Below are 23,630 nucleotides of genomic sequence, written 5' to 3'. Positions count from 1 at the left end.
GTATTTTGTGATTCGTGGCATTTGTCGTTGCCGAGTTGCCAATTGCAATGCGTTTCAGGAATATTGGCAAACTGCGTAGGTCTTTGCAAACACATGAATTCCAGTCATGTATTGTTGGAAGTGCTCCACAAATTCAAGGAACTTGAGAGATTTCAATGCGAAGCTCACCAGTGCAGGCAAATTCTTTAAGTTGGTGTTAAAGACATTTTGGTATTTCTTATAACTGCATGGTTTAATGCAGTAAATTCATCACACATGCAAAGAACATTGCCGATGGTTTAGTCACAGTTTTATGATTTGTATCCACTGCTGCACCAGAGTCTATCACCGGCTGTAACGTGCAGTTGGCCTCTATGCCAGCATAATGTTCTGTGATAATGGTCCATAAGGAGTACATGGAATCTAAACTTTATAAGACAACTTGCAAACCTACTGTATACTTCGTGTCACAGGTGGTAACAATAAACCGCTACACAATCGCAGGTGGTAGAAACTAAGCAATACAATCGCGTGCTACGCAATGAGGCTATGTCAACGCTGCAAGAACAAAAAATATATTTGAACTGTTTCACAAAAGTTTTTAAAAGCGCAAGGTTATAAAGACATTGTCGATGATTTAGTCTTTGTTTGAGTGGCATGTTTGATGCCCGAAATTCACTTCAAACACATATGCCGATGGTAGTGCTTGCGGTCTAAAAAGAGAAACTGCAGCTGAGGTTCTGCAAGGTGGACTACGCCGCACTACTTCAGACCGGACGTCAAAACAGCTGCGCGCCAATTTTCACGTTGGGTAGATACCGCGATTTCTGAAGACTTGTTGCTGCTTGAATGGGACACTGACGGAACCCTGAAACGTGCCACTTATTTGCAGTTTGTCTGAATGCGCTACCGAAAGGATCAACGATGAGCTCGTCAGACGCCTTCAGGATCCTCATAGCCACCGATTTGCATCTCGGCTATGAAGCGAAGGACGCCGAAAGAAGTAAGCGGGCAAATGCGTGACATTTAGCGAATCGGAAAAAAGTTCGCGCAGGCCTTTCGACGCGCGTCTACTTCTACAAAAAGCTGCGATCGCAAAGTAAAGAGCGTTATGTTTCAATAATGATTTCGCGTGGAAGTTACTTGTTACGCATTTTATTTCTGTGTGCACGTCGTGGCCTTGTTATTATAATTGACTTGTTGATTACTCCTGCCTTTATTACGGAAACATCGTCACCACACCGTCGAGCACATTTCGAGAGTTACCTTATGTCGTAGATGTTAGGAAATAAGTCATAGCTTGCGCGATGGGAGTGACGTTCACTCGTGATAATGAGGATATGGGTAGCTGCAGTGGCGTAGCCCGGGGGGAAGGGGGGTTGCACCGGGCACCCCCTGCTTCCGAAATTTTTGCGTATGTTGCCTGCCCAAACCTCTCCTACCCTCTTCTCATCCTTTCCGTCCCTTGTCAAGTGCGTACGCCCCTCCCTTCCATCCCTCGAAAAAACTTCCTGGCTACGCCACTGGTAATACGTGTTTCTGTGCAGTATGAAGTACGAGATTCGTGACCATTGCGCCGATTTTCTCTCCTTGCTGCAGAGAACGACTCCATCAGGACGTTCGAGGAAATACTCCAGATCGCGACCCAGCAGAATGTCGACTTCATACTGCTCGGTGGGGACATGTTCCACGACAACAAGCCGCCACGCTGGGTTGAACACGAGACATTACGGTAAGTTCGTCGCTTCGTGCATGTGTGCGCTTCGTACGTGTGTGCCATCGTGCACCGTTTCGCATTTCCCCGAGACGTAACTTTGTAGGCTTTGACAGAACAGCGTTGGTTTCAAAATCTCACCACCTGAGAACAGCGTTCTCACATGATGAGCCGAAAACCGTAACCTCTCATTTTTACTTGTCCTTCGTGCTCAGAAATTTGTTTCTGCGATAACTTAGTACTGCTATAAAAAAAAAAGAAGGAATGAGAAGAGAGACTAAGAAAAAACTGTTGAGTAAAAAGAATAAGAATAATTTGGCAAGAACTGTGAAGAATTGAGGCAGTCAGTGCACACAAAGGACTGTCAATTAATTCATCTGCATTTTCTGGACTAGTTCAAGACCCACTGTTGTAGCTCGAGAGGCTGTAACATCCAGCTGCTGACTGGGAGGGTGCAGGTTCTATCTTCACCGCGGCAGACACATTTTGCTGGGGATGGAATGCAAAAAACACTTGTGTACAGTACTTTAGGTGGACGTCGACCTTTGACTGCCAGGGTATTTTTCACATGCTTGTTCAGTAGACATTTCGTGCTACATAGAAACACTTTCTTCATCGTCATTTCCGACTGGCACAGAATACGTCAACAGCTTACAAATCTCTTCATCTGTGAAAGTGCAGATGGACCTGCCACACTGGTTTGCCATGGCTGTCTTGCTGAGACAGAGTGAGAGAGCACTAAAACGTTTGCTCCACCTGCTATCAAGAGTTTACAAGATTTATTTGTTTTTACAACCTCTCTATATATGGTGCAATAGGTATGCAATGTTCATTTTGGCTCGAGTGGCTTTTAAGAGGCAGGGAATGCGTTGATAAAGTGTAGTCGAACAAGGAACGCCACTTTAAGCCAATGTTTCAACACGGGGACTTATCTTCATCAGGGCAGCAGCTGGTTTCCTTAGCAGCACTTTTATGTGCATCTAGCTTACTTTCCTCCTCACTCAGTAGGGGAGGAGGAGGAGTAGAATAGCTGGGGGCGTGGTGATGTGTAGCTAAGGTAAAAAAAAAATGTAGTGGACGGATCAAAAATGACAGGAAGGAAGGAAGGACAAAGGAAAATTCGGAGTAGCTCCAGTGAGAGTAAAGACAAACAATGGGGGTATCTGCTTTGGGTTCTGCCAACGAGTGGAAATAACCGGAACCAGGAAACAATTTGGTGCCGTCTAGTGGCACTGTCACGAAGCAAATAAAGAAAATTAGACAATTACCAGCCATGCAGCTTTGCCAAGACTGCTTCAGTAAGTATATACTAGCGCTAATTTATTATCAATTTAGCCAAGTCAAATTTTGTTGCAGTTTCCCTTTAATGCAACATTCTTCTTCAGTTTCCCTTTAAGAACACGTGTAACTTTCATTACAGGCTGCTGCGCCAGTACTGTCTTGGGGACAAACCAGTGCAGTTTGAGATCCTGAGTGACCAGGCAGAAAACTTTGGCTTCTGCTCCTTCCCCAACGTTAACTACGAAGACCCCAACCTCAACGTCTCGCTCCCGGTGTTCACCATCCACGGAAACCACGACGACCCGACGGGATCCGAAAACCTCAGCATCATCGACGTCCTCGCGACGTCGGGACTCGTAAATTATTTTGGAAAGGTTAGAGTATTTTGAATGCTCTCGACTTTCTTTTTTGGCGTCAAGTTTCCTACAGTAATCACTGGAGGGAAATGCGGCGATGGGAGCTGCAAGTATTGACTTTTCTGGAATGACGGGTAGTACATGGATTTAGCTTAACTTGATCGTTCCGACTTCAAATCACTCTGTGACTTTGTTAACCGACAATTTCCAATGAAATACTGCGACATAAATGAAACAGTTTGCTGTGAATATTTGTGTGTGCAAATACTTACTGCCTTCATGCATTTAGAAGGATAAACCTTAGTAATTATAGCCTTGTGTGAAGCCACAAGTGCAAGGATTAGACAAATCTGTGTAATAGCCCATATTTCTATGGTAGCTGAATGACTGCGGTGCCAGTCTAGTGATTTTTGCAGGAAACTTTACAATTTAGGGCGCACAATTTAAGCAAGCATCCTGCATCAGTTATCAGTTAAGAAATTACTGATACCCCTAGCTAATTTCCATGCTATGTGGCACTGCTTGTATTTTTGAAATGGCACAGAAACTTACTGTACCTAACAATTAAAGAAAGGGAACCTGTTTCCCCATTTGCAGTTGCATTCTTCACTCTTCTGCAGCTCGATCAGGATAATGAAAAAAGATTTAAGAGAAAGCAAGAGCTGTAGACTAGATTATGTTAGGTTAGGTTATAAGAAAAGAAAAACAATGAAAGTAACAGTAGACTTCCTTTCGATAATTCGACTCCGGTTAATTTGATTCTGACCGAAGGTTCCCGTTGGCACCCATGCATTTCTATGAGCCCAAAGTTTTGTTATTTTGATCCTGAATTTGCCTTGCTGGATAATTCAAACTTGACCAGTCGGCATGCATTTTCCTGACCCCTATGGTGACCCCAGTAATGATTCCCAGTAAGGGAATGATTACTTTACTGGCAGAGTCTGTTTTGGCAGAGTTTAGGGGACAGTGAATGCATTGAATGCATGCCATCTGTTGAAAGTGCCTGTTTGTGGCCTGCCCTAGGAAGGTTTCCAATCAGTAATGGTAGCTCACCATGGCTGATTATGGTATCTACTCAATTGTAACGTGCAGCTTCTATTATTTTTTTTCTTCAAGGAAATTGGGTTGAAACCGCATTTGTGGCTTTCATATGCTTTGCCGCATAACATGGTTGTATTGCGGCGAATGCTGAGCTTAGGGAACCTGGTGCCACTGTGAAACGTATGTTAGACCCTTGCCCATTTTTAATGCTAAAAAATCGGGTGCACGTTACATTTCTACTTTGTTTAGGAGCTTTAATGTTATCTGTGTTTTAGTTTTCTACTTTGGACACACAGAAGGCGGGTGCACGTTTGATTCAGGTGTGTGTTAGAGTTGTGGAAATACTGCAAATGTATCAGTGGTGTGTTCCAATGTCTTCTTCTGCATCTTATTTAATTCGAGCTGCCAGATGATTCAGTCAGTTTTGTAGGTCCTGTCAGGTTCGAATTAACGGAAGTTGGCCGCAGTGATTACCTAGTTGGTCTGCTCGGGGTCTTGCATCTTTAATTTATTCTTCTGTATTTTTTCACCTTCAGTAGCCGTGGCATTCCGCTGCTGAGCATTAGGTTGCAGGAGCGACTCCCGGCCTTGGTGGCTGCATTCCCGTGGAGCTGGGGAAAAAAAAAATCGCACACACACGCACGCACACACTCATTTACGTAGGTTTAGGCGCTTGTAAAAGATCTCCGAGTGCTTTAACTTAATGACTTAATTCGGAGCCCCTACACTACAGTGCCTCTCATAGCCCGCGTGTACCCTCCAGATACGTTAAAACCAATAATTTGCTTCTTTATCTTTATTTTTAATAGCATTTGAATGGAACATGGTATTGTAAAGTTACATCTTGAAAAATCGGTACATTATGTGATCATAGATTATGCTTATTGGAGTCTTTTCTGAAGGTGAGAGAAAGTTTAATGACAACTGAGGAACTGTTCCGAGAGATTCCCTGTTGCAAGTTTGTGCTGTTGTGACGTGGTGGTGACAGCAGTGAAACGAAAACTATAAGCAGATGATGAACATGCACGTGCTCACACACGCTCTCTCTCTCCACTCACTCACTCACACACACAAATGTTACTGTTTGTTCATGTCTGTGTCGTTGCTTTTCATGTGCCCAATCTACCATGACAGAAAATCACCAGCGTGACCAACAATTATTTTTGCTTGTGGCAACAGCGAGACAATCAAACAAAGATGAGGAGGTGTTTTATTATCTTCTTTTTTTTACAGCAACAATTTTTTAAATTTTTATCGAGGTGGAAACTTGGGCCTGTTCGTGTTGCATACTCAGATATGGGGACAGCCAGCCAATCAGATGAAACGCAAGGAAAAGACCGGCATGACTTTCTTTTTTTTTGTGCTTGATCTAAGTGCAGTGGTTCTCAGACATGTGAAGTGTGTTTTCTATGAGCTTGTCTTCTGTTATACTGTGAAGCTGTGCACCAAGTCTGTCATTATTCCACACCAGGTGACAGACCTGACGAACGTGCGGCTGTCACCCGTTCTGCTACGCAAGGGGCGAATGCTTCTGGCTCTCTACGGCTTGGGCTGGATCCGGGACGAGCGGCTACACCGGCTGTTTCGTGAGAGCAAGGTAAGTGTTAAACCTTTGTCGTCATGAGCATTTACCGACTTTGCATGACTGAGCGTGCAAACAAACACTAACTGTACAAGGAAACGTGGACAGGGTGTTTCCTTGAGTACTAGGTACTTGGTGCTTATTTACTCAGTAAGTCATACTAACAGAAGTGCACCACATAGCTTATCTGAACGTTGTAGGGATGAGGGAAGAAGCCAACGGCACTACGCCTCGGCATACTGCCAACTGCAGCACGGTACAAAAGCTTGAAGAAACAATGGGCGACAGCCACGTGTACACTCGGAAATAATTTATTACGCTTGCAACTGACACTTCAAGCAGGCCATCTAGCTATAGTTTGCATCACTGTGGGTTCCCTCGAAGACAACGCTAGGTAAAGAGGGGCTTCCGACTTACCTGCTGGGGTACAGGCGGCCGTGGCGACTGCCACAGCAGAAACGTAGTTGACTAACCACACGGAGAAGAAAAGTGGCGGTGGATGCTTTTGCACTCGTTGCTTGTGTTTTGTATGCGCCCTTCCCAGTGTCTTCCCCCCTTCCTCCCACTCCCCATCTCCGATGAAGTGGGTGCAACCCCCCCCCCCCCCCACCTGCACCCTGAAAAAGTTTTTGCCTATGCTACTGGAAATCACACGAGTCTCCCAGTGGCACTGATAGTGCTTCCAGTGCCGTGCACATCCCACGTGGAGGAAGTTCCCCTTTCCCCAAACCTACATGGTGCACCTGCCCGATGCCGGCCGCCCGTGCCTTGAGACTGGAATTCCCACGGTGTTGTAGCGAACTTTGAGGTTGTTTGAATTGGAAACATTTGCGACGCCGCACGGAAAGCGCACTAGTGAGAGCAAACACATACTAGTTAGCGATCTGTTTCTGAAAGTTTTCTTTATTCCTGATGCCGTCGTTAAGTGTGCAGTCTCCAGTCAGTGTTGTGTTGCGAGTGATCGCTGCAGGAACCGTGTTATCTAGTGCTTATACTTTAGTGCTTCCATCTGAGGATGCCTGCACATCAACTGAAGGAGGAATATGTTCCTCTTTGGCACCAAAATGATGTTCAGATTCACTAAACTCGCGTTGTTTCTGTCTGTAAATTGCATGCTGAGAAAACGTTGCCGTCCTTCCGACGTTTCGTGCCTAGAAAAGCGTGTACGAATTCTTTGAAGTTCGCCTATAAACACTGCCCTAGCATGCGGACGTTGCAATATGCGATTATCTGTAGCTGAAGATGTTTCCAACAGGTGCTTACCTCGGCAGACAAAAGAAAAACCAGCACAAGCAAGCACATGTGTGTGTCAGGTGATTCTCGACATCTGTTCGAAACAATATTTTCGCGTGTTGGGAGGGGACTGACACATGAATGCAAAGGATCAACAGTAGGTGTGTGCAAATGCCGAGTAGTAGATTTCGAATTGAACATCTAACTGAATAATAATACCGTAAAACAGCTGGATATTGAATCGAATATATAACATCCGAAAATTTTCACAAAACTTAATCCTTACAAATTTTGGGCAAGAAAATAAAGGGCTGCACCTGCTCGGGAGTCTGCTAGCATTGCATAACAACAATGTTGAAAAGCTATCGGTAACATAGGTGCACAGAAATCAAGATATACAGTGTGGTGTACTCTTACTAATGCGAACACCAAATTAGTATACTAGCTCAGTTCTAGTTTGAGAAGGTCTGGAAAATATTTCTTCTTTATCTCAATAGAATTTTCGTTGAGTAGTCTCTATTTTTGTTCTTCTCTGAAACTAATGAATTATGTTGTACTAAATACATACCATGGAGGTTCTCGGTTTAATAGTGGACCTGGGTTTCGTGGCAATCTTTTATTTATTGTACAGAAAGTTTTTCATTCTGGCTATTAGGAAACAGAAGGGCTGAACCAACTTTATGACAATTGGGTTATCGCAAGGCCAATCTGTGGAAAAGGCGAAAAGACCGTGCATCACGTGACTTGATCGCTGCTCCGCACGCAGCCAGCGACAACATTAAAGAGCAGACGCAGTCCGTGCCGTTTTATTCGGCATGACTTGCCGCCTGTCAAAGAATCTGAAACCTGGAGAGTCATGGCATGTCCGTGCGACGCTTGCTTATTATGCAAATTAGGTGTTTAGGTGCTCTTAGAGGGGAGATGGCGTGTGCGCACCGACATAAACTGCATACTAACCTTTCTATTCTTGATATGCTTCGCCGCATAACACGACTGTATTGCGGGCGAAGCTGACTAATAAAGCATAAATTACCTGGTGAAGGCCAATTTGAGACCGATTTTGTTCTGCTTAACCAGAGTTCACGAAAAGAAGCATTACATTTAAAGAAGTTTGTTAACATTGTTCCCATGGATGGCTAAATAAAGTTTGTACCCTTGTCCCATTTATCTGGCATTTCCGTTTAAGGGAGTTTTGTTTATCTGGATTCCGCCATATTTGAAAAGTACTTGTACTTGTGAATAGTGACTATTCGATTCAAAGACTGAATCTAATAGGACAGTAGCCGATTCCTCATTCGAATTTTTTAATATTCACACACCTCTATTTATTAGAGCATACTTGCTTCTTTTTTTTTCATATAAGTGACATGATGTAGCCTTGAGCATATTGTGTCTAACCTCTCCAGTTGGACTTCTTCCGACCGTATAAAGTAAGTTTCAGTGAGATGCCTTGTCAATTTTCGTCGCGTCTTTGCGACATGTTGCAGGTGCGAATGCTGCGTCCCCGCGAGTGGACCGACAAGTGGTTCAACCTCTTGGTGCTCCACCAGAACCGGGCCAAGCACGGCCTCACTGACTACATTCCCGAGGACTTTCTCGACGAGTTCCTCGACCTGGTCGTCTGGGGTCACGAGCACGAGTGCCTCATCGAGCCAGAGTTCAATGGCAGGTGCGTATGTGCCGCGATAACGCGTGCATGCTTCCCTGCATGGCTCCTTTGGCTTGGTGCAAAGGAGAATTTGGGGCCTCCTCTAGAACTAGCCGCAGTAGCTCATTCCAGTGAGAACTCAACCACTCCAGTGCATCGAAATTACTACAACGTAGCTCTATGTTGGTCTGGTTGAGCTCCGTGCCACCAGGTAGCGCCACGATCCCTGCCGCTCACATTATTGCTTCTGGTAATTCGTAAACGGTGCGAAGTTTGCAGATGAACTAAAATTTTTTAATGTGTTCCTTGTAGGTTCCATGTAACTCAGCCAGGCAGCCCCGTGGCCACTTCGCTGTGTCCGGGTGAGGCGGCTCCCAAACACGTTGGCATTGTGGAGATAGCCATGGTTGATGGCAAGAAGTCTCACAAGCTCACCAAGGTATGATGTGAAGCTGTGCACGAGAGCTCACTTGCTGACGTGTGACGCATTTGCAGGTGGTTTCAGAAGGCCAGTCAAGTGCCAATCAAACGAGCTGTCATTATCACCTGGCTAGAGTGAAGGGTAGCTCTGGGCAGGCTAATCCTGCATTCCATTGGAAGATTCGGAGGAGGAGGATCAGTATCACAGGCAAACATTTCAATGTAGAGCAGTGCTTTCCAAATTCGGGGTTATAACTATTGGAGCCCACTGCCAGAGTAAGGATGTGAGAGGGCACAAAAGACAAACCTAAGCAGTATGCTCAGTAGATCACTTCCAGTGGTGTCACTTCCAGGGGATGACTACTGTTTACTAAGCCAGCATGGCTGTCGCTCTATTGTGAGGCATCGTGCCAGACACTAGGTGATGCAAAAGTGAAAATACACTCGAAAGTGATCGACCTAGAAAACTGCTTCTGGTTTCTAGTTTTACCCCAGTCACACGGGCACTTTCGATTGCGATGGAATCCAATTGGCATCAAATGTATTGATCGTGGTTTTCTCCTTTGCGAGAGCTGTGGAAGAGTGTCAATCGCAATAGAGAAATTAGATCACGATAGGGCTCAAGCACACTTGAAAGTGCCTGTGTCACACTGGTATTATCTGGAGCTAAGGTCCATTCCTCCGATTTCAGTAGAGATGTTTCACCTACTTTGGTGGTCAGAATCTATATGCAGTCTCCCATGTATATGGAACATGGAATTGGTGTGAAGTACACAGAACTTATACGGAGTAATCCACAAGTTGCTTTGGGGAATCAAATCCAATTTTAATTTGACTTAGTTTACTTTTGCACGTCAGCTCTACTCAGTATGGGCTACCGGTTAGCCTGCTCCCAAGTCTTGCCTGCTAGACTAAACAAGTGTCGTGTCGACGTTTTGTAGCTTTTTAATTCAGAATGACTTCCTGCCTTTACCAGATTCGCCTGAAAACTGTGCGGCCCTATTACATCAAGACGGTGTCGCTGTTTGACCTCGAGGAGAAGATTGCGGCCATGGGCAAACGAAGCGTCGCCAAAACCTTCTCCGAGCACGCACTGGACTTTTGCACCCGGCACATCGAGGACATGATTGAGCAGAGCATCCGTGAGCACTCCAGTGAGTTCAGTCCGTACTGTATTTGCATGAACACACCTGTGTCGTTACTGGCACAACGGACGCACTTGGGTAATAAATTGTAGCCTCCAGTATTGGTCACGGAAAATTGGGACGCTTTGTTCTGTCTGACACCACCAGACTTGGCGCCGGAAGATGTCATCTGGTTGTTTAAAATAATGGGGATGACCATGTGCATTTTGCATATCTCTCTTTGATCGTCGAGTGCCGTAATTACCCACTTGTAACGTACACCTTTTTTTTTCTTTTTCGTGAGAAAGAGTCTGACAATTGAAGCACGTAGCTTGCTAAGCTAGGCACACCATCTGAGATCGCAACCTCAGAGGCTCCGCCTAGGTGCGCCACTCCGCATGTCAGTGATGGTGCCTGTGTGCGGCGTGGCAAGAACCAGTGCCTCCACTTCGTTCCCTCGCTGCAGCACACCGTGCAGGGTGGCAAAGCTGGGCGTGACCTCTGAGAGCGCATTAGCGTGGTATTGTCGGGTGATCACTCAATGCATTGGGCTTCTCGGGCTGGAATGGACTTATCAAGTTAATGTAAATGCCAGCCGGTCGGGCTGATCGAGCATTGAGTCAGGCTGATTCAGCCCAACTGCACGGGGTAAGTTAAACCAGTCCGACCCGGTTTGCAGCACGGAACTGCTGAGACATCACTATTTGTGCATCAGCAGCGAGAATGGTGTCAGTAAAGGCAAAGAAAAGCACTGTGCAGTACAACCATGTCGTAACGACAAGGCCTGTGAAATAGAGCCGTTGCAGAGGGCTGCACGAACTGGAGGTCCACCTAAAACATGTCGATGTCTCCTCCGCCTAGACTCGTCGGAAGCAAGATCACGTAAATGTGGTCACGTTGGGTTTGGTGAGCCTCATTTCTGACTTGACTCGCTCATGTTGGGTTCGTGTAAATGTAGCCACTTTCACGTGCCGAATGCATCCTTGTATACAGCCGACCGAGTTTCTGGTGCTGTGCTAATCTCAGTATCTTCGCATATTGCCAAGAACACGCTGTCGGCTGTATGCTTTGACGGGTTCGTGAAATCTCGCGAAAGTAAGCCCATCTCCGAAAGTCCCCGAGGTCGCCCGAGAACACCGCTCCAGCTGCATAGTCCGCGCACCATGATGTGCGCTACATGCTGCTCGAAAATGATGGACTTCGTTTGCAGTGCAGCGTGCTAGCTGTTCCCTTCAACCAGGTTGCCATTTTGCAAGTTTCACAACAATACGAGTGAGCCAAGTAGAAAACAGCAGCGAAAGACCATCTCGTTGGAACAGAAGGAAGCTATCGTAAAGGCCGTCATGCCAAGTGCTAAAATGTTTCAGTAAAACACGTTGTGGGGCCAGTTGGTGCATAGCTTTCAATAGATGAAGCGCAAATAGTTACGGCACACAGGAAGGCATGCAGACAGGACAAGGCACCTTGTCCTGTCTGTATTCCTTCCTGTGTGCCGTCACTATTGGCGCTTCATCTATTGAAAGCTAAAATGTTGCATGTTGCACACGCTGGAGATTCTCATGCTGTTGTTTCATGAAAATTTCATTGCATACGTGACCACAAAGCCGTAGTCGTCTTTGCATGTTTGAAGTTGCGCACACCTGTGTACATACAGTACTGCAGTGAAGGGCATTAATCAGCATAATGAAGCTATGGATGTAACAGTAATTTTGGCATCCCCTTCAACTTAGTTATAAGGAGTTTCAAGAGTGGTCACCTAGCCTGCTTGCGCTAATCAGGTATTATACACATGCCTAGCAGTCAAGCATTTTGCATATCTTTCTTTGATCTTTTTTCTCTTCATCAAAACCTCTATCTCTATATTGTAGTCACCTATGCCTTTACCAAATCCAGTTCCATCAATCTCTTCCCTTCTTTTTTTCCACAAATGCTCTAAACATCTCTTGTCTATCTCGACTGCTGATGAGTTAATGCTTTACACTGGCAAGACTGAAGTGCCATCCGTTTGTTGTAAACGTAAATACTCTGACAAACAAATTTTTCGTTATCAAAAAAGAAACAAAAATTCCATCTCTTTCTGTGCACTTCTGTGAGCACCACGTCATCTTGACCCTATATTTTTCATATGATTGAATTTATATTTTTTTCTCTTACTTTTGGATTGCCTGACATACTGGAGAAACCATGGCCGACCCCAAGCAAATGCCTCTTCCTAACCACAGAAATATTTTTTTGCAGGCTCTGGGCCGCAGCCCAAGCTCCCACTCATCCGCCTCCGCGTTGAACACGGCAACGACCACGAGACTTTCAGCCCTCACCTGCTGGCCCGCATGTTTACCGGACGTGTGGCCAACCTGCGTGACATTGTGCTCTTCACCAAGCGACGAGGCACCGTCAACAAGGACACCGGTGCTGTAGACATGAACTTTTTGCAGGAGATTGCAAACCCCGAGGCACTGGCGCGGTCGCGCGTCGAGGACCTGGTGCGCGAGTACTTCGAGACGGTGGATGACACGCTGCACATGACCGTCCTTACTGACGCGGCGATGCAGCGGGCCATGAACCTGTTCGTGGACAAGGACTGCACCGATGCCATCATGGGGGCCGTCAAGATGCAGGAGGTTGGCGCTTTGAAGAGATTGTTTTAGGATAGCGCTTTGGCTGTTTTTGTGGATGCAATGCAAAATGGCTCCAGTGACGCTATACGCATGTTCTCAACAAGACTCTTAACGGGGTGTTCCGCATTGCGAATGCGTAGCCAACCCTAGGTGCTGTGGCGCCATCTACAAAGTAGACTCTCATTAAAATGAACCTCGAGGGACCAGTGAAATTGGTTCCATTTATCAGGAGTTCCATTTACTGAGAGACAAAGCCTAATACAATTGCATAAATACAAAACCAACCAACCATGAGGATGGTGTCCCATTTAAGAAGCAGTTCCGTTTAAGCGATTTCCTTTTATCGGGATTCCACTGTATATAGAAATCGAAGCACTTTCGTGGCAACAGTAGCATCTTTTCTTTGGCCTGGAATTGTCAGAACCATTGGCTAATCTCATTAAGGATGAGAAAGCATAGGTAATAGTACTTTGTTCTCGAAGAGAGACGAGACTCAGTGAAAGCTGATTTTATCATTTATGTTTTGAAGTCTAAAAAGGTAACGAATGGTAAGACAGAATACAGAATGAGTTAGACGTGTTCATATTTTGTAGTGCAAAATGACACACTGGCACATAGAAGGCAAGGAAGAACGGTAGTGCAAAAATAAAAGAAAAGGAAAGAGGATGAGATGAGTACATGCAACACATGTGCTTCTAACAACTGAAAATTTTCACAAAAAGAATGCGGTTGACTTCTGTTTATTCGACTGTATTTAATTAAATTTTACGGTTAATTTGATCTCATCCGAAGGTTCCAGCTGGTGCTTATATATTTCTATGAACCCAAGCTTTCTTTGTTTCAATTCTAAAATTGACCCGCACCAGATAATTCAAACTTGGCTGGTCATAAAGCACGTGCCCAAACCTGGTGGTGACCGCACTGGTGACTCCAGTAGCGGCAGAGTCCTTCTCAGCGGCACTTAGGGTACAGTGAATGCATTGAACACACGTAATCTCCCATTGAAAATACCCATACTTGTGCGTTGTCTTGTAGCAGCTTGCTGGAATTATCCAGCGCGTGAGTGTGCTGGATGCTTAGTGAAATCTTTTCCAAATTTTTGCACTCCAAAGTGGGGGTGCGGGGCTTACATGAGGGCACGCCTTACCTGAATAAATACGGTACCTATTCTAATGTGCAAGGGAACAAATGTTTGCTTTGCGGTAACCGATGTTTAGATCTTGCATTTTCTGTTTTGTTGTAAGCCTGAAACGAAGTTTTGCCACCAGAATATTGTTATATCTATAGATGTATATTATATCTATACTTACACAAATTTTTTGGCTTGAAGTGAAGTTGAAGTGAATATAGTAATAGTAAAATAATTTTGAAGTGAGCAGTTTGAGTAGTTGTGAGATTTACATCAAGCCTTGATGTGGGATTTGCATAAAACATAAATAACATAAATGGCACCAGCTTTCTCTACGGCCACCATTTTTCTGCCGTAGTGATTGTGGGTCATGTCTGAAAAATTTCAGCGAGACACCGTGTGGCGTTCAAAATAGTGGATCGATTAAATAGAGAAGGTGGTGGTATCGCAGGGTTGTTCAAAAAATCCATTGGCAACTAGTAACTAATTTTTCGTCTTTGGTTTGCCTTGGCTGTGAGCCATGTTAACAGTAATGCAACTTGCTCACTAAAACCAAAACGATCTCTTGTACATGTTTTTCAATTTATAATCGCTCATTCCAAATACTTTAAAACTTTCTAATACTGAAATTAGAACCTAGGTGAGTAGTATCAAATGGCACAATATTCAACTAAGTGATTGGGGACATCGAATATTTGCACAAGCCTAGTTATGTCGATGCTCTCTTGTACCGTTTTACTATCATAGAGTAAGTTTGGTCAGTGACTGTGTAGTAACTAGTGCTGCTAGATAAGCTACGTACATCATTAAAACTTCTTTCTGGGCGAGTTGGTGCATACTTGACATAAACACTATTACAGCGCAGACACATGCGTCCTGTCCCTTATTCTTTGTGGTTGCATCTGTTTGCGCTGTAACAGTTTTTATGTCAAGCTACGTACAGTAGTTACTGGATTCGTGATGCACGTTACTGGCACAAAATAAAACAAGACACCAAACACTGAAAATGCTGGGCTTGTGCAGCGTTCGTGGTGTTTAGTTTCTGCGCTGGTCACACGTACATAACTCTGTACGCCAATGAAGTTTTTGTTGCACTTTGGATTTTCAGGCCCGAGCAGTAACCGAGCTCGGAGACGTTCCCGAGAGCAAGCTGATTGAAGAGATTTCTCAGCTCAAGACGCGCTTTGCAGACCAGCCCGACATCAGTGCCGAGGAGATCGAAAGACGAGTGACGCAGGTATCGAACCGTGCTGAACGGCGCAGAGGCTCGGACGACGATGATGACGAGGGCGAGGTCAGCCGGATCGAAGATTTTGACGATGACGACGACCCTGACAGTGTTGCGAACTCAAAGGCATCGCGTGGAAGGGGAAGGGGGACGTCATCCACTAGAAGAGGCCGTGGGAGAGCCAGAGCTGCTTCATCTTCCGCAAACACGTCTTCGACGAGAGCTCGAGGCAGGCAGAAGCGTGTTAACCTATAAATTACACTGTGGTAATATACCTATATATATATATTTTTTGAATGTGGACAGATAACAGTGTGTTTTGTAACGAGCTTTTAGAAATTGGTGTGAATTGTCATTCCTGGAGCGTTGCACAGTTTGTCACGCCGTAGTTTTAAAATGCGGTGTGAACAGCATAGGCAAGGGAGAGAAGTTATGACAACACCGCTTCTGCTTTATTAAAGTACACACACCACTCATGACTGAACAAACCAGCTTGTCAAATAGGAAACAGCAGCTGAGCTGCTCTGTTTGTGTAAGCTCGCTCTAAGCAGTTTTGCCTTCCCCCTTTTTAAAATCTTTTTATAAGGTATTGTTTATATAATGTAGCGGTGCAACACTTAGTCAAACCTAAGATGTCAGTTTTGTCAGTTTCAATGTTTCTGTATGATGTAGTTAGAACATCTGCTATATATTTTTCTCGTGAATTGAGATTCTAATTCCAACATTCCAATAACTCGGCATTTTGTGGCTCCTGGCAATTTTGACCACCAGATGTTGGAAACCTGAATTAACATTATTTCGAGGTGTTTAAAACTTTACAAGCAGTCTTTAGGAAATGAAGGAAAGAAAAAAAAAGAAAAGACCAGTCAGGAAATTAGAATCAATTTGCTTCTGTGTATTTCTTCCCTGAAGGTGTAACCCTAGTTCTGAGATAGTAGAGAGCATGTAAATGCATGTTATATCATTGCCATTTTGTCGGTACACAGGTGTGGAGTTGTGGACTGCAGCGCTGGCGGTGATGTCTTGTGATGCCAGCCAAACTTGTGCTTATGTCAACCAGCCAGCTTGTGCTTTGCCATGCGACTTAAAGCCATACCATTTCTTTTTCTAGCTTGGCACAAAGGCTATCGCAGCGACTCGAATTTCTTATTGGCGATATACTTTCTCGTGCCAAGAAGTATGACTCAACGAAAGACCGTTACTGCACGTTCTGGTTCAAATGCCACATCACCAGGTGGTGTTGTCCGCGTTCCCGCCCCATTATATTCTGCTAGCACGTTAAAGCCAAAATGAACACTATATGCGAGCTAAAGCTATCTACTGTCACAGTTATCCAGCTTGCTGGATGACCGTTTCTCTTGTGAAGTGCTTTTATGCAAGTTATTAGTTTTTATTTTTGTTGCATTTATGTACACTGATCTTCTGTTCACCAATATGTGAAGTAGGGAGGATAGTTATGTCTGTGTTACTTCAGCAGTTTCAGCTTGTAGTGAAAATAGGTGAGGTTTATGCCTACACCTATCCCCTCCCCCCTCTCCCCCCGAAGAAAAAGAAAAGATGTAGCAGTTGTAGTTTGTAGGGAAAATTCTAGCAAGTTGTGCTCACGCCTCTCTAAAGAAATGTCAGTTGCAGCTTCAGTACGATTTCCTAATGATGCAGGAGAACCTCGTGAGCAGTGTGAGAGGTAATGCTTAAATTTTTGTTGCACAAAAACAAATGTTCATGTTCTGCGGAAAGACAACAAGGTGTACATTTACACATCAGGTGCGATTTGACATGTAACCTGTTATGCTTAGCAGCAAACTTTATGTTGGGGCCAGCTTCAATTTCCCTATCCCAAAATACATGTGAAATGCATAAATAATCTAATGAGACAACTGACGAACCTATTCAAATGACGTTTTCTTGCATTTAAGATAGAACGCTCAATTTCAATTATTGTAGGAAACAAAATTTGAATTTAGGGCCAAACATTGGTAAGATTTTAGAAAAATGGAGCACAAAAATTAGACATCCCTGATTCTGCACACAAAACATCTGAAGTGGACTGACATAATGTGCGAGCTTAAAGTTTACATAAAATTGTTACAATGTTTACGAGGGTTTTCCAAAAGTCCTACTCACATGTTAGTGGTATATTTCAGAGCCATGCATAACACATCATGTTTGTTTGCTGTAGATGTCCCACTAGATATACTTTATACAATTGTGATATCATTTTATTTAATTGCTCACTTTGGTGTGAGCTTGATATGTGTAACGAAGTCAAAACAGCGGGAAGGATGGAACAATGAAGTACACAAACGCTGAAGCACCGACCTTCAACTAAAATGTATTGCATGCTACACTCTAAATACAAATACACAAAACGGAAAGAGAATTATGTTTTCAATGCAAGGGAACGGCAGGATTCCTTTTCCCTTTTGTGTATGTAAATTTTGTGCACCGCATGCAATAAACGTTAGTTGAAGGTTAGAACTTTGGCATTTGTGTTCTTACCTAGTTGTCCCACGATTCACGCTGTTTAGACTTCATAGGTACCAGCTAGCCCACGTCATATGCTTATTTCCTTTCTTATTTTAATTTTTTAATTTTGGCAGTTTTCAAACTTCTGCAAGCAAGTTTGTGACCTAAATTTTTAAAAATCTGTTCGCTACGTTAAGGAGATTTTAACTGTTTCTTTTCGTGCAACGTACATGCTCAAATTAGCTGCAGCAGGTGCCAAGCAAAATGATTTTTCTGTTCTTGTCTGTTGAGATATTGCTACTGAGGCAAATAAAGCTTCCTCATAAGTCACAGCACATTTGGTGCTCTCTAGCATGCGTCCATGAGAAATACGAGAAAGAACACAAGGTTTGATTTTTAAGGCCAGGACTATCGTAAAATCCACTCTACAGCAAGCATCTAAACATGGAAAGCTCTTTTGGGGATTCTTCTTTGTTTCATGGTACATCATCTTTTCAGCTGAAAAGCTTTTACCCTGCAGAAAAAGAGGAAAGGGGCAAAAAAAAAAAAAAACTTCAGTACTACTCAAGAATGCAGAATACAACCTGATATACTCACATAACGTGCTGGATATTATGATATTTGCCGATGTGTGTACCTGAATATGACATGTAAACGTGTGCCAAGGGTCTTTCCCGTTGAACACTTCTTGTGATGTGCTTTATAGTTGAGTATTTATGTTGAAACAGTATGGCTTTTCGGGCATGATGTTGAGTGTATCGTATCTTTCGTGGGCCTGCCTGACTTTGTTGAGGCAGTAACATACGTTAAGGGTCAATTTTTCGTTGAAAGGTTAGTGTAGTGCCTCGAGTTCAAATTGTGCACGAGGTTTAACACAAGTTGTGTGCAGTGAAAGGCTAGCGCTGCCAGAGGTACCTGCCGCATTAGTATCTGCTTCTTCATGTGTGAATACTTTGGCGAAAATTTTTGTAGCTGAAAAACTGTAGCTGTTGTTTTTATTGCCACTGCAATTAAAGTTTTGTTGTTGCTCACTTCTTCGTACTTAGTAAAGATGCGGCTGTAAGGGTTCTGAAACGGTAAACAATATCTGTGATGGTCACGTACAGATTTTAATAAGAATGTGCACACTTGGGACTTCAAATGTCAGTGGAAGTTAAATATAGTTCTTTTGTGAGTCTGGCTTACAACGTGCGAGGCAAAGAAAGTGCATAAAATATTGTCACCATCACCACCCTATTATATTGTCGTGACATTCAGGTCCCTACCGAATTCTACGACTGGTTTTGGATGTGCTGTACGAAATTGCTTCCGAAGAGCCAGGCTCGTCGTCCTTACAGCCAAGAACTTGTTCATGTCACCCGTGTAAAGCCCTACGTTCGTGCCTTTGCCGGGCCATAATCGCTTGCGCTGGGTTGGTGCTCCAACCCCGGCGGCGTAGTATCACTATGCAGAACAGGATGTGCAGACAAGAGACGATGACAAAGAAGTGTTGTTGTTGCTGCAGCGCTTCGGCTGCCATGTTCCAGTGTCAGCTGGTGCCTTCAGCATTTGCCTTGCATAAACAACATTCGTGCTTGTCTCCGCCTCGCAACAATATAATTAGTCCACTGCGGGATAAAAGCCTCACCTCTAGTTCTTGCATCAGTGAACACCACGTCTGCAAATTTCCTAATCTCATCACATCGGTGTTGTACTTGACTGCTCTTCTCTCCCCTTGGCGCCCATTCCTTAATTCGAAGCGTACTACCAGTTATCTGCTCTGTGCACTATATGACTTGTCCCACTGAACTTATGCTTCTTAGTCTCAGTCACAATGTCGCCAACACCTGCACGCTTACCAATTCGTACCGCTGTGTTCCTGTCTCTTAATGTTAATAACAGCTGTAATTGTGCCTGTTATTTCCCATTCTGCTCCTTGTTTCACACTTTCAAGCGTCTTCTCAAATTTCTTTGTTCTGATAATGGCAAGAAACATGTCTTTGTACATGTGTATACTGGTGTACGCACACATACAAAGACATGTTTATATCAAGCTTGTTGGAACCAGTGCCAAAGCTAATTGTTTGTAATGCAGTTGGGGCATGTAATTGTGCAACCGGATTTTGTAATATTATTGGCTCGTCATACTACTGCATCTGGTGGCTCCTTTTGTATTAAAGGGAGCCTAAAAGAAATGCTAAAAGCAACACCAAATCAGTTTTGATGGATAAAACAATTCTTTTCAGGAATCCACTTTCATTAGTTCAGTGGTTATAAGTTGATCGGTAGAGGATAAAACGAAAGGTAAAATTTTCAAATTTTGCACCAGAACACCAGCACCGGTTCATGAGTGCAACACCACAGATTTAAAAGTAATTCTTGTTTTACCAGTTGTGGCCCAGTAAATGTTGTTGAACCTCGCCAAGTTCACTCTTTGACTTGCCTAGAATACACTCCAGTATATCTTTACCAATAAAAAAAAGAAAAGAGGCCGGAGCCGCTACCATCAAGATCCACGATGTCACGGCAATATAGTGTATATCGCCACATGCCTTTTGTTTTCGCAACTTTTCGGGCATGGCAAAACCTGGTAGGCAGAAACACATATGTATCACTTTAAGAGGAAGCTTTAACTTGGGGCCCATTCCAGTGCCGCCCAATCAAATACATGTAAAATACATAAATGCTTTTATGAGGCAACCTCTGGACCGTTTTGAGTGAAACTTGGAGAGGAAGCTAAATCTAGTGACTGTAAGAAGCTGAATTTTGATTTAAGACCTGAATGTTTGTTTACAAAAATTGCCCAAGCTCAGTGAGCATTAGAAAAATTGAAAATGTGACGCTTACAAATTAGTAGCTCTCCACCAAAAGCAGATATCACAGTTCTGTAAACTGCATCTGTTAGTGGCAGACAAATTTGATATATGAATTTTTATCTTACGCAAATATATTACAATGTTTACTAGAGTTTTACAAGAGTCTTACATGCATATTAATGGCATACTAAAAAGACAAGTACAATACATAATTTTTGTCCACTTTAGATGTAATATTGGGTGCAGTTTACAAAATTGTGATAGCATTTTTCATTGCGGAGTTACAGAGTTGCAAACTTCATAGTTTCGTTTTCTGAAAATTGGTGATTTTCATGAAGCTCAAAATTTTCTAACCTATATGAAAACTTCACTACTAACCGTCACTTACGGTTCTCAAGAGTCATTTTCTTTTAAATGCAGTGGTTGCCGAGAAAAACGATTTCTCCGTTCCCATGTGCTCAGATAGAAGCCCCCGAGCTATGGTGGTGGCTAGGATTGGGCTTGAACCAGAGCTAAGGCTCCCTCTTCTGCCGCTGCGTTCAGGGGTTCTGGGAACTGCTGAGCAGTCAAGATAATCAAGAGGCGTTTGAGTATCCACATAAAAAAAAAAACGAAAGCAGAGAAGAGTTTGGTAGAACAAAACTTGTTACACTCTTAAATTACTGTTCCAAATAAAAAGAAACCTCAGCGATGGTGTTGTGGGCTAGAATGCAATTTGGGGTACAAATGGTTCACGGAACGGTATTGTCCTTCTGTGTGATGGCATGCAAAGAACAATTTACTAATTGGGAGCGAGCTATCCTCGGAGTTAATGGAGCTCAATCATTTGCTAAGGTCCTCAATCAGTTGTTGTAATTCGTTCCCAGTGTTGCTGAACAGGACAATATCATATGCAAACCGAAGGTTGCCAAGATATTCGCCATTGATCCTCACACCTAAGCCTTCTCAGTCTAATAACTTGAATATACTTTTAAGTACGCAGTGAATAGCATTAGAGAGATTGTGTCTCCTTGCCTGACCCCTTTCTTGATAAGTAATTTTCTAGCTTTCTTGTGGAGAACCGAGATAGCTGTGAAATCTTTGTAGATATTTCCCGAGATATTCATGTGTGCCTCCTGTACTCCTTGGTTTCGCGATGCTTCTGTGACTGCTGGCATCTGTACTAAATGAACTGCCATTTCATAATCTATGAAAGCCAGATAAAGAGGTTGATTGCATTCTGCAGATTTCTCAATTACCTGTTTGATGACATGGCCATGATCCATGGTATTATATCCTTTCCTGAAGCCAGCCTGTTCTCTTGGTTGATTGAAGTCAAGTGTTGCCCTGATTCTGTTGGAAATGATCTTGGTAATTATTTTATACAACACTGAAAGCAAAGCTAGTGAGCCTATAATTCTTCACTTCTTTAGAGTATCTATTCTTATGGGTTAGTATAATGTTGGACTACGTATGTTAGTAAATAGTATACAGCTAAGTCAGTCTTGTACTCTTTCTTTGAGCCACAACCCCTTGTGCTTCCTTAATACTTTCTGTTATTGAATATAGTGCATGTCCAGATAGAAAAGAAAAAGTAGGCTGTTCACCTTAACGGTTGCTTGATGAGCCGCTTTCACGAACAGAATCGTCATCCGCGTTATAATAAGCTTCCCCTTTAACGGCAAACTTTTCAAAGTGCAACTAGAAAGGAACTTGAAACCTTTTGCCAAATTCAACCAGTTTATTCTTAGCAAAGCATGTTGCAGGGCAGAAATCTTTACTCATTGTCACAGAACTTTCTTTCAACTCCGAACGTTTCAGAAGGACTTGTTCCTTTGTTTTCTAGATGGCAAACTTAACAATCAAGTTGCGGTTCTTTACAGTGCAAAGACGTTCCATGCTGTGTGCTCTTGCAATGTTATAGCTTTGTAAGTATTGACACGTGTACTTATCTTTATCGGGCAACCACGTTTCGCCGCTTAACAACTGTAATCGCAGAGCGAGGGACGCGCCTGCATGTATCCGACGTTTCTGGAAAGTTATCGACGCTTCTATCCGCGTGTCTGTTGTCGCCGAACCTTGTGTTATCAGATTTCATCGCGTGACACGAATGGTGTAGAACTTTGTGGAAGACACGCGGGTCCCATCAGTTAATCTGGAACATTCGACGACTGATCTATAAAAGCCGACGCGCTTGACCCGCTGATCAGATTTCCGACGATCGCCGACCGTGTTCGCCGCTATCGTTGTGCTATTAGTGTAGCCTGTTTTTGTGGGCACAGGTTCGCCCAATAAAAGCTAGTTTTGTATTCCATCGTATTCTTGCTTTCTTCACCGTCACTACCCCGTGACAGTATATTGAGATTTTACGTATCTTTAGTGATTTTCATTACTTTCTTAGACTGCGAGGCACCCTCTGAAGCTACGTCGAGCGATTACCTTCAAATTGATCGCGACTGTACTCCGGCACCAGGCCGGGTGGCATCCCTACGCATGAGAAAAACCGGTGGGTTTCCTGCGCGGGACGGGTGTTTGAACCGCGGTACCTCCGCCATAGGAGGCGGATCCTCTGCCACTAGGCCATTGCTGCGGTAAAAAAAAAAAAGGAATCTGGCATGTCCCATGCCGCCAGCCTCCCAATAGTTGGGCGTTCGTCGCTGATCCTGAAAAATTGGGCCACGGTACGCCATCTCGTGTGCCTGCGCAAGTCGCTTGTGAATCGCTCACAGGATCGTCGCATCGCAATCCCTTGCCACTTCGGTAATTAATCACGGAATGCAGTACTTAAGCGTACACTCTTTATGATACCAAACGGTACCTAAAATTATACAAGGTCTGCTAAGCTTGGTGGGGGTGTCTGCAAAGTTCGGCGTCGTCACGCCTTGTCACCTGCATGGATGTGTCAAGAGAGGGACAGAGTAAACTTTAATGAGCACCAGCAGTTCAGTCGGCTGGGCCTAGGCCTCCCACGACGGGACGTCGAGGTCTTGCCTCTTCGCCGCTTCGTGGGCCTGCTGGGTCGCCCAGAGTTGGTCGT

General features: G+C 43.9%; 2 protein-coding genes across 4 annotated transcripts in view; one reads left to right on the top strand and one right to left on the bottom strand.

The window, feature by feature from the left end:
* The first annotated feature begins 773 nt into the window (after window positions 1–773).
* On the top strand, window positions 774–18,850 carry mre11 (double strand break repair nuclease mre11). Of its 2 annotated transcripts, XM_070523987.1 has the most exons (10): window positions 774–982; window positions 1,579–1,711; window positions 3,114–3,348; window positions 5,843–5,968; window positions 8,674–8,855; window positions 9,147–9,273; window positions 10,231–10,408; window positions 12,617–12,999; window positions 15,234–15,619; window positions 16,340–18,850. In XM_070523987.1, exons 1-9 carry the CDS (start codon window positions 904–906, stop codon window positions 15,606–15,608), a joined length of 1,818 nt encoding a protein of 605 aa, XP_070380088.1. In that variant the 5' UTR covers window positions 774–903; the 3' UTR covers window positions 15,609–15,619; window positions 16,340–18,850. The 2 variants fall into 2 exon arrangements, with proteins under 2 accessions (XP_070380088.1, XP_070380087.1); XM_070523986.1 differs by having other exon boundaries at window positions 15,234–18,850.
* LOC139048971 (kinesin-like protein KIF19) overlaps window positions 4,715–23,630 on the bottom strand; it is a 214,136-nt gene continuing 195,220 nt past the window's right edge. Inside the window, exon 24 of one of the 2 annotated variants that reach the window (XM_070523981.1) lies at window positions 4,715–4,982. In XM_070523981.1, the coding sequence (XP_070380082.1) occupies window positions 4,846–4,982 (137 nt within the window). In that variant the 3' untranslated portion in view covers window positions 4,715–4,845. Of the gene's footprint in view, window positions 4,983–23,171; window positions 23,483–23,630 lie in introns of those variants that run through there. The other variant, XM_070523983.1, reaches the window with a different exon arrangement.

The sequence above is a fragment of the Dermacentor albipictus genome, chromosome 8 (assembly GCF_038994185.2).
Source record: "Dermacentor albipictus isolate Rhodes 1998 colony chromosome 8, USDA_Dalb.pri_finalv2, whole genome shotgun sequence".
Classification (NCBI taxonomy): domain Eukaryota; kingdom Metazoa; phylum Arthropoda; class Arachnida; order Ixodida; family Ixodidae; genus Dermacentor; species Dermacentor albipictus.
This window is presented reverse-complemented; position numbering and strand designations above follow the sequence as displayed.